The sequence below is a fragment of the Bombina bombina genome, chromosome 9, assembly GCF_027579735.1.
Source record: "Bombina bombina isolate aBomBom1 chromosome 9, aBomBom1.pri, whole genome shotgun sequence".
Taxonomy (NCBI): domain Eukaryota; kingdom Metazoa; phylum Chordata; class Amphibia; order Anura; family Bombinatoridae; genus Bombina; species Bombina bombina.
Genome location: NC_069507.1, coordinates 235,418,038 through 235,433,479, shown reverse-complemented (window position 1 = coordinate 235,433,479; position 15,442 = coordinate 235,418,038). Strand labels below are relative to the sequence as shown.

The window sequence follows — 15,442 nt, the reverse complement described above, 5'->3', positions numbered from 1 at the left end:
TATATATATATATATATATATACATATATACATATATACATACACACACACACACTGATTGTCATTAGCTCACCTCGTGTTCAATTAGAAACAGTAGTGCATAGCTCCTCCTTCAACAAATGATGCCAAGAGAATGACGCAAGTTTGATAATATAAGTAAACTGGAAAGTTGTTTAAAATATGCTCTACCTAAATAATGAAAGAAAAAATTGGTTGTTCGTGTCCCTTTTAATGACCATGGATTTGGATTAGGGTGTCCAATAGTCTTATTTAGGTACGATGGTCTGGTGTCCACATACTTTTGGCCACATAGTTTATATAAAAAAATGTTTATTTTCGTGCAGGCTTAGCTCATATCGAATTTAATGCAAACATTATTCCTAGTTTTAGTTGTTAAGAAATTTGATCAAATCTCTCTATTTTAAGTATTTCAAACATGAATAAAACATGAATGATCATCTGTATATTTACACTAATTGCTTGGATTCATAATAAAGTAAATGATAAAATTATAATTTCTTTCATGTAATTAGCAAGAGTCCATGAGCTAGTGACGTATGGGATATACATTCCTACCAGGAGGGGCAAAGTTTCCCAAACCTCAAAATGCCTATAAATACACCCCTCACCACACCCACAATTCAGTTTTACAAACTTTGCCTCCGATGGAGGTGGTGAAGTAAGTTTGTGCTAGATTCTACGTTGATATGCGCTCCGCAGCAAGTTGGAGCCCGGTTTTCCTCTCAGCGTGCAGTGAATGTCAGAGGGATGTGAGGAGAGTATTGCCTATTTGAATGCAGTGATCTCCTTCTACGGGGTCTATTTCATAGGTTCTCTGTTATCGGTCGTAGAGATTCATCTCTTACCTCCCTTTTCAGATCGACGATATACTCTTATATATACCATTACCTCTACTGATTCTCGTTTCAGTACTGGTTTGGCTATCTACTATATGTAGATGAGTGTCCTGGGGTAAGTAAGTCTTATTTTCTGTGACACTCCTAGCTATGGTTGGGCACTTTGTTTATAAAGTTCTAAATATATGTATTCAAACATTTATTTGCCTTGACTCAGAATGTTCAACTTTCCTTATTTTCAGACAGTCAGTTTCATATTTGGGATAATGCATTTTAATTTAACATTTTTTCTTACCTTAAAATTTGACTTTTTCCCTGTGGGCTGTTAGGCTCGCGGGGGCTGAAAATGCTTCATTTTATTGCGTCATTTTTGGCGCGGACTTTTTTGGCGCAAAAATTCTATTTCCGTTTCCGGCGTCATACGTGTCGCCGGAAGTTGCGTAATTTTTTGACGTTATTTTGCGCCAAAAATGTCGGCGTTCCGGATGTGGCGTCATTTTTGGCGCCAAAAAGCATTTAGGCGCCAAATAATGTGGGCGTCTTATTTGGCGCGAAAAAATATGGGCGTCACTTTTGTCTCCACATTATTTAAGTCTCATTTTTTATTGCTTCTGGTTGCTAGAAGCTTGTTCTTTGGCATTTTTTCCCATTCCTGAAACTGTCATTTAAGGAATTTGATCAATTTTGCTTTATATATATGTTTTTTCTCTTACATATTGCAAGATGTCTCACGTTGCATCTGAGTCAGAAGATACTACAGGAAAATCGCTGTCTAGTGCTGGATCTACCAAAGCTAAGTGTATCTGCTGTAAACTTTTGGTAGCTATTCCTCCAGCTGTTGTTTGTATTGATTGTCATGACAAACTTGTTAAAGCAGATAATATTTCCTTTAGTAAAGTACCATTGCCTGTTGCAGTTCCTTCAACATCTAAGGTGCAGAATGTTCCTGATAATATAAGAGATTTTGTTTCTGAATCCATAAAGAAGGCTATGTCTGTTATTTCTCCTTCTAGTAAACGTAAAAAATCTTTTAAAACTTCTCTCCCTACAGATGAATTTTTAACTGAACATCATCATTCTGATTCTGATGATTCCTCTGGTTCAGAGGATTCTGTCTCAGAGGTTGATGCTGATAAATCTTCATATTTATTTAAAATGGATTTTATTCGTTCTTTACTTAAAGAAGTCTTAATTGCATTAGAAATAGAGGATTCTGGTCCTCTTGATACTAAATCTAAACGTTTAAATAAGGTTTTTAAAACTCCTGTAGTTATTCCAGAAGTTTTTCCTGTCCCTGATGCTATTTCTGCAGTAATTTCCAAAGAATGGGATAATTTGGGTAATTCATTTACTCCTTCTAAACGTTTTAAGCAATTATATCCTGTGCCGTCTGACAGATTAGAATTTTGGGACAAGATCCCTAAAGTTGATGGGGCTATTTCTACCCTTGCTAAACGTACTACTATTCCTACGTCAGATGGTACTTCGTTTAAGGATCCTCTAGATAGGAAAATTGAGTCCTTTCTAAGAAAAGCTTATCTGTGTTCAGGTAATCTTCTTAGACCTGCTATATCTTTGGCTGATGTTGCTGCAGCTTCAACTTTTTGGTTGGAAACTTTAGCGCAACAAGTAACACATCGTGATTCTCATGATATTATTCTTCTTCTTCAACATGCTAATAATTTTATCTGTGATGCCATTTTTGATATTATCAGAGTTGATGTCAGGTTTATGTCTCTAGCTATTTTAGCTAGAAGAGCTTTATGGCTTAAAACTTGGAATGCTGATATGGCTTCTAAATCAACTTTACTTTCCATTTCTTTCCAGGGTAACAAATTATTTGGTTCTCAGTTGGATTCCATTATTTCAACTGTTACTGGTGGGAAAGGAACTTTTTTACCACAGGATAAAAATCTAAAGGTAAAAACAGGGCTAATAATCGTTTCTTTCATGTAATTAACAAGAGTCCATGAGCTAGTGACGTATGGGATATACATTCCTACCAGGAGGGGCAAAGTTTCCCAAACCTTAAAATGCCTATAAATACACCCCTCACCACACCCACAAATCAGTTTTACAAACTTTGCCTCCAAGGGAGGTGGTGAAGTAAGTTTGTGCTAGATTCTACGTTGATATGCGCTCCGCAGCAAGTTGGAGCCCGGTTTTCCTCTCAGCGTGCAGTGAATGTCAGAGGGATGTGAGGAGAGTATTGCCTATTGAATGCAGTGATCTCCTTCTACGGGGTCTATTTCATAAGGTTCTCTGTTATCGGTCGTAGAGATTCATCTCTTACCTCCCTTTTCAGATCGACGATATACTCTTATATTTACCATTTCCTCTACTGATTCTCGTTTCAGTACTGGTTTGGCTTTCTACAAACATGTAGATGAGTGTCCTGGGGTAAGTAAGTCTTATTTTCTGTGACACTCTAAGCTATGGTTGGGCACTTTATTTATAAAGTTCTAAATATATGTATTCAAACATTTATTTGCCTTGACTCAGAATGTTCAACTTTCCTTATTTCCAGACAGTCAGTTTCATATTTGGGATTATGCTTTAATTATCATATTTTTCTTACCTCAAAAATTTGACTTTTTTCCCTGTGGGCTGTTAGGCTCGCGGGGGCTGAAAATGCTTCATTTTATTGCGTCATTCTTGGCGCGGACTTTTTTGGCGCAAAAATTAATTTCCGTTTCCGGCGTCATACGTGTCGCCGGAAGTTGCGTCATTTTTTTGACGTTATTTTGCGCCAAAAATGTCGGCGTTCCGGATGTGGCGTCATTTTTGGCGCCAAAAGCATTTAGGCGCCAAATAATGTGGGCGTCTTATTTGGCGCCACAAAATATGGGCGTCGCTTTTTTCTCCACATTATTTCAGTCTCATTTTTCATTTGCTTCTGGTTGCTAGAAGCTTGATGTTTGGCATTTTTTTCCCATTCCTGAAACTGTCTTATAAGGAATTTGATCTATTTTGCTTTATATGTTGTTTTTTCTCTTACATATTGCAAGATGTCTCACGTTGCATCTGAGCCAGAAGATACTACAGGAAAACCTCTGCCTGCTGGATCTACCAAAGCTAAGTGTATCTGCTGTAAACTTTTGGTAGCTATTCCTCCAGCTGTTGTTTGTATTAAATGTCATGACAAACTTGTTAATGCAGATAATATTTCCTTTAGTGATGTACCATTGCCTGTTGCAGTTCCCTCAACATCTAAGGTGCAGAATGTTCCTGATAACATAAGAGATTTTGTTTCTGAATCCATAAAGAAGGCTTTGTCTGTTATTTCTCCTTCTAGTAAACGTAAAAAGTCTTTTAAATCTTCTCTCTCTACAGATGAATTTTTAAATGAACACCATCATTCTGATTCTTTGGACTCTTCTGGTTCAGAGGATTCTGTATCAGAGATTGATGCTGATAAATCTTCATATTTATTTAAGATGGAATTTATTCGCTCTTTACTTAAAGAAGTACTAATTGCTTTAGAAATAGAGGATTCTAGTCCTCTTGATACTAATTCTATTCGTTTGGATAAGGTTTTTAAAGCTCCTGCGGTTATTCCAGAAGTCTTTCCTGTTCCTAATGCTATTTCTGCAGTAATTGCTAAGGAATGGGATAGATTGGGTAATTCATTTACTCCTTCTAAACGTTTTAAGCAATTATATCCTGTTCCGCCTGACAGATTAGAATTTTGGGACAAAATCCCTAAAGTTGATGGGGCTATTTCTACCCTTGCTAAACGTACTACCATTCCTACATCAGATGGTACCTCGTTTAAGGATCCTTTAGATAGAAAAATTGAATCTTTTCTAAGAAAAGCTTATCTATGTTCAGGTAATCTTCTTAGACCTGCTATATCATTGGCTGATGTTGCTGCAGCTTCAACTTTTTGGTTGGAAACTCTAGCGCAACAAGTAACAAATCGTGATTCTCATGATATTATTATTCTTCTCCAGCATGCTAATAATTTCATCTGTGATGCCATTTTTGATATTATTAGAGTTGATGTTAGATTTATGTCTCTGGCTATCTTAGCCAGAAGAGCTTTATGGCTTAAGACTTGGAATGCTGATATGGCTTCTAAATCAACTCTACTTTCCATTTCTTTCCAGGGAAACAAATTATTTGGTTCTCAGTTGGATTCTATTATTTCAACTGTTACTGGTGGGAAAGGAACTTTTTTACCACAGGATAAAAAGTCTAAAGGTAAAAACAGGGCTAACAATCGTTTTCGTTCCTTTCGTTTCAACAAAGAACAAAAGCCTGATCCTTCGTCCTCAGGAGCAGTTTCAGTTTGGAAACCATCCCCAGTCTGGAATAAATCCAAGCCTGCTAGAAAGGCAAAGCCTGCTTCTAAGTTCACATGAAGGTACGGCCCTCATTCCAGTTCAGCTGGTAGGGGGCAGGTTACGTTTTTTCAAAGAAATTTGGATCAGTTCTGTTCACAATCTTTGGATTCAGAACATTGTTTCAGAAGGGTACAGAATTGGTTTCAAGATGAGACCTCCTGCAAAGAGATTTTTTCTTTCCCATGTCCCAGTAAATCCAGTGAAAGCTCAAGCATTTCTGAATTGTGTTTCAGATCTAGAGTTGGCTGGAGTAATTATGCCAGTTCCAGTTCCGGAACAGGGGATGGGGTTTTATTCAAATCTCTTCATTGTACCAAAGAAGGAGAATTCCTTCAGACCAGTTCTGGATCTAAAATTATTGAATCGTTATGTAAGGATACCAACGTTCAAGATGGTAACTGTAAGGACTATATTGCCTTTTGTTCAGCAAGGGAATTATATGTCCACAATAGATTTACAGGATGCATATCTGCATATTCCGATTCATCCAGATCATTATCAGTTCCTGAGATTCTCTTTTCTAGACAAGCATTACCAATTTGTGGCTCTACCGTTTGGCCTTGCTACAGCTCCAAGAATTTTCACAAAGATTCTCGGTGCCCTTCTGTCTGTAATCAGAGAACAGGGTATTGTGGTATTTCCTTATTTGGACGATATCTTGGTACTTGCTCCGTCTTTACATTTAGCAGAGTCTCATACGAATCGACTTGTGTTGTTTCTTCAAGATCATGGTTGGAGGATCAATTTACCAAAAAGTTCTTTGATTCCTCAAACAAGGGTAACCTTTCTGGGTTTCCAGATAGATTCAGTGTCCATGACTTTGTCTTTAACAGACAAGAGACGTCTAAAATTGATTACAGCCTGTCGAAACCTTCAGTCTCAATCATTCCCTTCGGTAGCCTTATGCATGGAAATTCTAGGTCTTATGACTGCTGCATCGGACGCGATCCCCTTTGCTCGTTTTCACATGCGACCTCTTCAGCTCTGTATGCTGAACCAATGGTGCAGGGATTACACGAAGATATATCAATTAATATCTTTAAAACCGATTGTTCGGCACTCTCTGACGTGGTGGACAGATCACCATCGTTTAATTCAGGGGGCTTCTTTTGTTCTTCCGACCTGGACTGTAATTTCAACAGATGCAAGTCTCACAGGTTGGGGAGCTGTGTGGGGATCTCTGACGGCACAAGGAGTTTGGGAATCTCAGGAGGTGAGATTACCGATCAATATCTTGGAACTCCGTGCAGTTTTCAGAGCTCTTCAGTTTTGGCCTCTTCTGAAGAGAGAATCGTTCATTTGTTTTCAGACAGACAATGTCACAACTGTGGCATACATCAATCATCAAGGAGGGACTCACAGTCCTCTGGCTATGAAAGAAGTATCTCGAATTTTGGTTTGGGCGGAATCCAGCTCCTGTCTAATCTCTGCGGTTCATATCCCAGGTGTAGACAATTGGGAAGCGGATTATCTCAGTCGCCAAACGTTGCATCCGGGCGAATGGTCTCTTCACCCAGAGGTATTTCTTCAGATTGTTCAAATGTGGGGGCTCCCAGAGATAGATCTGATGGCCTCTCATCTAAACAAGAAACTTCCCAGGTATCTGTCCAGATCCCGGGATCCTCAGGCGGAGGCAGTGGATGCATTATCACTTCCTTGGAAGTATCATCCTGCCTATATCTTTCCGCCTCTAGTTCTTCTTCCAAGAGTAATCTCCAAGATTCTGAGGGAATGCTCGTTTGTTCTGCTAATAGCTCCGGCATGGCCTCACAGGTTTTGGTATGCGGATCTTGTCCGGATGGCATCTTGCCAACCATGGACTCTTCCGTTAAGACCAGACCTTCTGTCTCAAGGTCCTTTTTTTCGATCCGGATCTGAAATCCTTAAATTTAAAGGTATGGAGATTGAACGCTTGATTCTTGGTCATAGAGGTTTCTCTGACTCCGTGATTAATACTATGTTACAGGCTCGTAAATCTGTATCTCGAGAGATATATTATAGAGTCTGGAAGACTTATATTTCTTGGTGTCTTTCTCATCATTTTTCTTGGCATTCTTTTAGAATACCGAGAATTTTACAGTTTCTTCAGGATGGTTTAGATAAGGGTTTGTCCGCGAGTTCTTTGAAAGGACAAATCTCCGCTCTTTTTGTTCTTTTTCACAGAAAGATTGCTATTCTTCCTGATATTCATTGTTTTGTACAAGCTTTGGTTCGTATAAAACCTGTCATTAAGTCAATTTCTCCTCCATGGAGTTTGAATTTGGTTTTGGGAGCTCTTCAAGCTCCTCCGTTTGAACCTATGCATTCATTGGACATTAAATTACTTTCTTGGAAAGTTTTGTTCCTTTTGGCCATCTCTTCTGCTAGAAGAGTTTCTGAATTATCTGCTCTTTCGTGTGAGTCTCCTTTTCTGATTTTTCATCAGGATAAGGCGGTGTTGCGAACTTCTTTTGAATTTTTACCTAAAGTTGTGAATTCCAACAACATTAGTAGAGAAATTGTGGTTCCTTCATTATGTCCTAATCCTAAGAATTCTAAGGAGAAATCATTGCATTCTTTGGATGTTGTTAGAGCTTTGAAATATTATGTTGAAGCTACGAAATCTTTCCGTAAGACTTCTAGTCTATTTGTTATCTTTTCCGGTTCTAGGAAAGGCCAGAAAGCTTCTGCCATTTCTTTGGCATCTTGGTTGAAATCTTTAATTCATCTTGCCTATGTTGAGTCGGGTAAAATTCCGCCTCAAAGAATTACAGCTCATTCTACTAGGTCAGTTTCTACTTCCTGGGCGTTTAGGAATGAAGCTTCGGTTGACCAGATCTGCAAAGCAGCAACTTGGTCCTCTTTGCATACTTTTACTAAATTCTACCATTTTGATGTATTTTCTTCTTCTGAAGCAGTTTTTGGTAGAAAAGTTCTTCAGGCAGCGGTTTCAGTTTGAATCTTCTGCTTATGTTTTTTGTTAAACTTTATTTTGGGTGTGGATTATTTTCAGCAGGAATTGGCTGTCTTTATTTTATCCCTCCCTCTCTAGTGACTCTTGTGTGGAAAGATCCACATCTTGGGTAGTCATTATCCCATACGTCACTAGCTCATGGACTCTTGTTAATTACATGAAAGAAAACGTAATTTATGTAAGAACTTACCTGATAAATTCATTTCTTTCATATTAACAAGAGTCCATGAGGCCCACCCTTTTTTGTGGTGGTTATGATTTTTTTGTATAAAGCACAATTATTCCAATTCCTTATTTTATATGCTTCGCACTTTTTTTCTTATCACCCCACTTCTTGGCTATTCGTTAAACTGATTTGTGGGTGTGGTGAGGGGTGTATTTATAGGCATTTTAAGGTTTGGGAAACTTTGCCCCTCCTGGTAGGAATGTATATCCCATACGTCACTAGCTCATGGACTCTTGTTAATATGAAAGAAATGAATTTATCAGGTAAGTTCTTACATAAATTATGTTTTTCGTTCCTTTCGTTTCAACAAAGAACAAAAGCCTGATCCTTCATCCTCAGGAGCAGTTTCAGTTTGGAGACCATCTCCAGTCTGGAATAAATCCAAGCCAGCTAGAAAGGCAAAGCCTGCTTCTAAGTCCACATGAAGGTGCGGCCCTCATTCCAGCTCAGCTGGTAGGGGGCAGGTTACGTTTTTTCAAGGAAATTTGGATCAATTCTGTTCACAATCTTTGGATTCAGAGCATTGTTTCAGAAGGGTACAGAATTGGTTTCAAGTTGAGACCTCCTGCAAAGAGATTTTTTCTTTCCCGTGTCCCAGTAAATCCAGTAAAAGCTCAAGCATTTCTGAAATGTGTTTCAGATCTAGAGTTGACTGGAGTAATTATGCCAGTTCCAGTTCCGGAACAGGGGATGGGGTTTTATTCAAATCTCTTCATTGTACCAAAGAAGGAGAATTCTTTCAGACCAGTTCTGGATCTAAAAATATTGAATCGTTATGTAAGGATACCAACGTTCAAGATGGTAACTGTAAGGACTATCTTACCTTTTGTTCAGCAAGGGAATTATATGTCCACAATAGATTTACAGGATGCATATCTGCATATTCCGATTCATCCAGATCATTATCAGTTCCTGAGATTCTCGTTTCTGGACAAGCATTACCAGTTTGTGGCTCTGCCGTTTGGCCTAGCTACAGCTCCAAGAATTTTTACAAAGGTTCTTGGTGCCCTGCTGTCTGTAATCAGAGAACAGGGTATTGTGGTATTTCCTTATTTGGACGATATCTTGGTACTTGCTCAGTCTTTACATTTAGCAGAATCTCATACGAATCGACTTGTGTTGTTTCTTCAAGATCATGGTTGGAGGATCAATTTACCAAAAAGTTCTTTGATTCCTCAGACAAGGGTAACCTTTCTGGGTTTCCAGATGGATTCAGTGTCCATGACTCTGTCTTTAACAGACAAGAGACGTCTAAAGTTGATTACAGCTTGTCGAAACCTTCAGTCACAATCATTCCCTTCGGTAGCCTTATGCATGGAAATTCTAGGTCTTATGACTGCTGCATCGGACGCGATCCCCTTTGCTCGTTTTCACATGCGACCTCTTCAGCTCTGTATGCTGAAGCAATGGTGCAAGGATTACACGAAGATATCTCAATTAATATCTTTAAAACCGATTGTTCGACACTCTCTAACATGGTGGACAGATCACCATCGTTTAATTCAGGGGGCTTCTTTTGTGCTTCCGACCTGGACTGTAATTTCAACAGATGCAAGTCTCACAGGTTGGGGAGCTGTGTGGGGATCTCTGACGGCACAAGGAGTTTGGGAATCTCAGGAGGTGAGATTACCGATCAATATTTTGGAACTCCGTGCAATTTTCAGAGCTCTTCAGTTTTGGCCTCTTCTGAAGAGAGAATCGTTCATTTGTTTTCAGACAGACAATGTCACAACTGTGGCATACATCAATCATCAAGGAGGGACTCACAGTCCTCTGGCTATGAAAGAAGTATCTCGAATTTTGGTTTGGGCGGAATCCAGCTCCTGTCTAATCTCTGCGGTTCATATCCCAGGTATAGACAATTGGGAAGCGGATTATCTCAGTCGCCAAACGTTGCATCCGGGCGAATGGTCTCTTCACCCAGATGTATTTCTTCAGATTGTTCAAATATGGAAACTTCCAGAAATAGATCTGATGGCGTCCCATCTAAACAAGAAACTTCCCAGGTATCTGTCCAGATCCCGGGATCCTCAGGCGGAGGCAGTGGATGCATTATCACTTCCTTGGAAGTATCATCCTGCCTATATCTTTCCGCCTCTAGTTCTTCTTCCAAGAGTAATCTCCAAGATTCTGAAGGAATGCTCGTTTGTTCTGCTGGTAGCTCCGGCATGGCCTCACAGGTTTTGGTATGCGGATCTTGTCCGGATGGCCTCTTGCCAACCGTGGACTCTTCCGTTAAGACCAGACCTTCTGTCACAAGGTCCTTTTTTCCATCAGGATCTGAAATCCTTAAATTTAATGGTATGGAGATTGAACGCTTGATTCTTGGTCAAAGAGGTTTCTCTGACTCTGTGATTAATACTATGTTATAGGCTCGTAAATCTGTATCTCGAGAGATATATTATAGAGTCTGGAAGACTTATATTTCTTGGTGTCTTTCTCATCATTTTTCCTGGCATTCTTTTAGAATACCGAGAATTTTACAGTTCCTTCAGGATGGTTTAGATAAGGGTTTGTCCGCAAATTCTTTGAAAGGACAAATCTCTGCTCTTTCTGTTCTTTTTCACAGAAAGATTGCTATTCTTCCTGATATTCATTGTTTTGTACAAGCTTTGGTTCGTATAAAACCTGTCATTAAGTCAATTTCTCCTCCTTGGAGTTTGAATTTGGTTCTGGGAGCTCTTCAAGCTCATCCGTTTGAACCTATGCATTCATTGGACATTAAATTTCTTTCTTGGAAAGTTTTGTTCCTTTTGGCCATCTCTTCTGCCAGAAGAGTTTCTGAATTATCTGCTCTTTCTTGTGAGTCTCCTTTTCTGATTTTTCATCAGGATAAGGCTGTGTTGCGAACTTCTTTTGAATTTTTACCTAAAGTTGTGAATTCCAACAACATTAGTAGAGAAATTGTGGTTCCTTCATTATGTCCTAATCCTAAGAATTCTAAGGAGAAATCGTTGCATTCTTTGGATGTTGTTAGAGCTTTGAAATATTATGTTGAAGCTACGAAATCTTTTCGTAAGACTTCTAGTCTATTTGTTATCTTTTCCGGTTCTAGAAAAGGCCAGAAAGCTTCTGCCATTTCTTTGGCATCTTGGTTGAAATCTTTAATTCATCTTGCCTATGTTGAGTCGGGTAAAACTCCGCCTCAGAGAATTACAGCTCATTCTACTAGGTCAGTTTCTACTTCCTGGGCGTTTAGGAATGAAGCTTCGGTTGACCAGATCTGCAAAGCAGCAACTTGGTCCTCTTTGCATACTTTTACTAAATTCTACCATTTTGATGTATTTTCTTCTTCTGAAGCAGTTTTTGGTAGAAAAGTACTTCAGGCAGCGGTTTCAGTTTGAATCTTCTGCTTATGTTTTTCGTTAAACTTTATTTTGGGTGTGGATTATTTTCAGCAGGAATTGGCTGTCTTTATTTTATCCCTCCCTCTCTAGTGACTCTTGTGTGGAAAGATCCACTTCTTGGGTAGTCATTATCCCATACGTCACTAGCTCATGGACTCTTGCTAATTACATGAAAGAAAACATAATTTATGTAAGAACTTACCTGATAAATTCATTTCTTTCATATTAGCAAGAGTCCATGAGGCCCGCCCTTTTTTTGTGGTGGTTATGATTTTGTATAAAGAACAATTATTCCAATTCCTTATTTTATATGCTTTCGCACTTTTTTATCACCCCACTTCTTGGCTATTCGTTAAACTGAATTGTGGGTGTGGTGAGGGGTGTATTTATAGGCATTTTGAGGTTTGGGAAACTTTGCCCCTCCTGGTAGGAATGTATATCCCATACGTCACTAGCTCATGGACTCTTGCTAATATGAAAGAAATGAATTTATCAGGTAAGTTCTTACATAAATTATGTTTTTTTATGAAAGGGTTAACTTTGTACATCTTAATTTATTATTAAAGTGTTAGCACCTGCATTAAAACACTTTTAAGCAGTCTTAAGTATTTAACCTTTTAATGCCATTAGGACGTTCTATTCCTTCCTAACCGCGCTGGGCTTTAGCGCCGTTAGGACGGAATAGAACGTCCTAGCCATTTGGCTGTCCTAAAGCCAACTGCGCTTCCAGAATGGGATCATGTTCTGGAGGCTATGCCTCGCCCCCCCTGACCTGATCCCATCATTGAAATCTCAATGACGTTGTTCTGATGTAGACAAATTAACTCTGTCATCAAAGGGTTAATCAGTTAGTGACATGTTTTTGTTTTGCACTAGTTGCTTGTTTTTTTTGCATCAGAAAGGTTCTGTGAAAAATCCTTTTTCTTGTAGGATTTTGCACGTTTACTCAGTCAAAATCCAGATTCTCCTGTTATGTTAAACTACAATTGAGTAGTTTAAATAACTGAAACAGCTGCACTAATAATGAATTTATCTTGAAGTTTATGTATCCAACTATAGCAGATTTGTAAGCACACTAATATTTGTAGAGTTAAACCGTAAATTATGTTGCACTGGAATACACTATACTTTTTTTTACTCATTTTTTATTTTTTTTTTGTTATTTTATGTATGTTTTTATAAAATGAACCTCCGCTTTATAAGTTTCATAAAAATTAAAAAATGTTTGTAGTAATGATAGAATAGAAGGGAAATGCTTCTTTATTGCGGCTTATTTATCATTCCTAATGTTTTAACCGTTTATTATGATGGTTACCGTTTAATTATTGATTTATGAACTGTGATGGGTGTCACTACAGCAAAGTAAACTTTAACTGAAATATTAATAAACTATGCAATTCCTTTTTAGACCAGCTTACAAAGCTCCTGGAATCAATGAATGAGCATTACAAGAAAATGCCTGCTGTTTCAACTTTTTTCCCGACTGCAGGAGACGTTTGCAGTGCTCAGTTTTCTGGTAATTACAATTAATGTATTTGCTTTGTCTAGGCTGACAGGGGTATTGTAAAATGTATTACATGTGTTTGTTTTTCACAATTTTTTTTTAAAATATATAAAATTAGATAGCTATATTCTGTGTTCATGGTGTTAAGGTTTTCGATTTCAAACAATGCAATTGCTGGTATAGTTGTTATCAATACATAATCTATCCCTAGGGTTGAGTTGTGCACAAATATGTGCTTCCTCTTAGTATTAATGTTGATGTATATAAAATGTAATTAATTTCTTATTGTTAAAATCTTAATTTCATATTTTTAGTTTAATAGCCGTTTTAAGTGGAAAACTTGGGGCAAACTTCTACTTTTGGATTTAAATTTCACATGTTGTTGTTTATTCCAACTGTGACGGACTCCGGCTACCCTGGCTAGGTTGCTCCGCCAAAAGGGTCCTTCCTGTACCTGGAACTTGTAGCTGTACAGCGGAGAAGTGATTATAGTAAGTTGCCCACCCTAATAACCAGACAATAACCCTATTAAGGTGAAACACTTTATTGGGAAACCCACACAGCTTATATACACATTCTCATCTTGATAAAAGCCTTATCTGATCGCGCCATTCCCGCCCCTCCAGACAGGCTGGCGCCTCCATTGGAGCCATAGTCACATAGAGACCACCGCAGTATCTAGGTTGCAGTTTCGGGGTGATCCCGGGGGAGCGGTGCCCACTCCAGGGTGTTGTTAGAGAGCTACTGGTCCCCAGATGTCACAGTCCAAAAAGTGACATGATCTGTTATTGGGGACCGGAGTGGCAGCCTGGCAAAAGTACCCAGGAACAGACTAAGGTGGGGTGGTGTGTCCAAAATCCCCGGTTCCCGAGTGAGCTCCCCCTCAGCACTCATCCCAACCACTGTCCACCAAAGGCCTAACGGAGCTCTGCGGCCAAGGGCCTCTAGAAAGACCTACGTTAAAGTTCAGCGGGGGCATCTAGCAAGCCCAGCCGGCGAGTAGTTCTATAAGCCCGGGCCAGTTAGGAAGGGACCAAGCGGCAGAGATCAGCTCTTTCTGTTACAATGTGCAATCAGGTTAAAAATTAAAAAGGAAGCTGGTGGGGACACAATATTTCACAATATGGGAGGAGGTAGCCTTTGCAGCCTTGTATCCATGACACCAACAATCAAACATTTGCACATAGAAAGGATGATTATGATGTAGTCTCCGTTTTGAAACCTAGGTTACACTGCAGGTATCTAAAGGAGAGTTGCTGTACATGTGCAAACAGGTCAGCACTAGAATGCAATGAAAGCTAGAATTTAACATGGCAGCACCCATGACTAAAGGTAGGCAGGGAATATCCTCTACTATGCTTATAAAATGTTTTGTGTTTAATGTCCCTTTAAAGGAGATTACCACTAAAATCATGAACATCTTTTTACAAATGAATTTATATTTCTTTCTTAATATGAGGAGAGTCCACGGCATCATTCCTTACTGTTGGGAAATACTGAACCTGGCCACCAGGAGGAGGTAAAGACATCTCAGCCATAGGCTTAAATACTCCCTCCACTTCCTTCATATCTCAGTCATTCTTTGCTTTTTGTCACAGGAGGTAGGCAGAGAAGTGTCAGAAGATTCGGAGCCCCAAGGTAGAACATACTGCAATGTGCTATCTCATCGCAAAAAATGTACTTTTCTACAGAAACATTTTTTGCCTTCACTTTTAATTTCTGCCTGCATGTGTCATTGTTCCATTCTCTCTCAATGTAAATATTTACTATATTCCTCTCTCTTCAATTTCCTTCCCCTTCCTGAACTCCAGTGCGGTACAGGGTAAGAGCACATTGCAGAAAAGGTAAGTCAGGGCTTAACAAATTTATTCTAGGAGTCTGGGAGTTAACCAAAATACTTAGGCGCCAGATTCTTTTGCTTTTGTTCTTTAATGTGTGTATTTGTGTGTGTGTATGTATCTGTGTTTGTGTGTTTTTGTGTATGTATTTGTGTATGTATCTCTGTGTATGTGTGTGTGCATATGTATCTTTGTATGTGTATGCATTTCTCTGTGTGTGTATATATGTATGTATCTTTGTGTGTGTGCATATGTATCTGTGTGTGTGTGCATATGTATCTCTGTGTGTGTGTGCATATGTATCTGTGTGTGTGTGTGTGCGCGCATATCTATGTATGTATCTGTATGTACGTGTGTCAATTTCCTCCCCC

The 15,442-nt window shown here is 38.9% G+C and overlaps 1 protein-coding gene across 1 annotated transcript in view; it reads left to right on the top strand.

The window, feature by feature from the left end:
• Positions 1-15,442, top strand: part of TDRD1 (tudor domain containing 1) — an 881,429-nt gene that overhangs the window by 420,293 nt on the left and 445,694 nt on the right. The window contains exon 10 of the mRNA XM_053692993.1: positions 13,138-13,245. Within this exon, the coding sequence (XP_053548968.1) occupies positions 13,138-13,245 (108 nt within the window). The remainder of the gene's footprint in view (positions 1-13,137; positions 13,246-15,442) is intronic.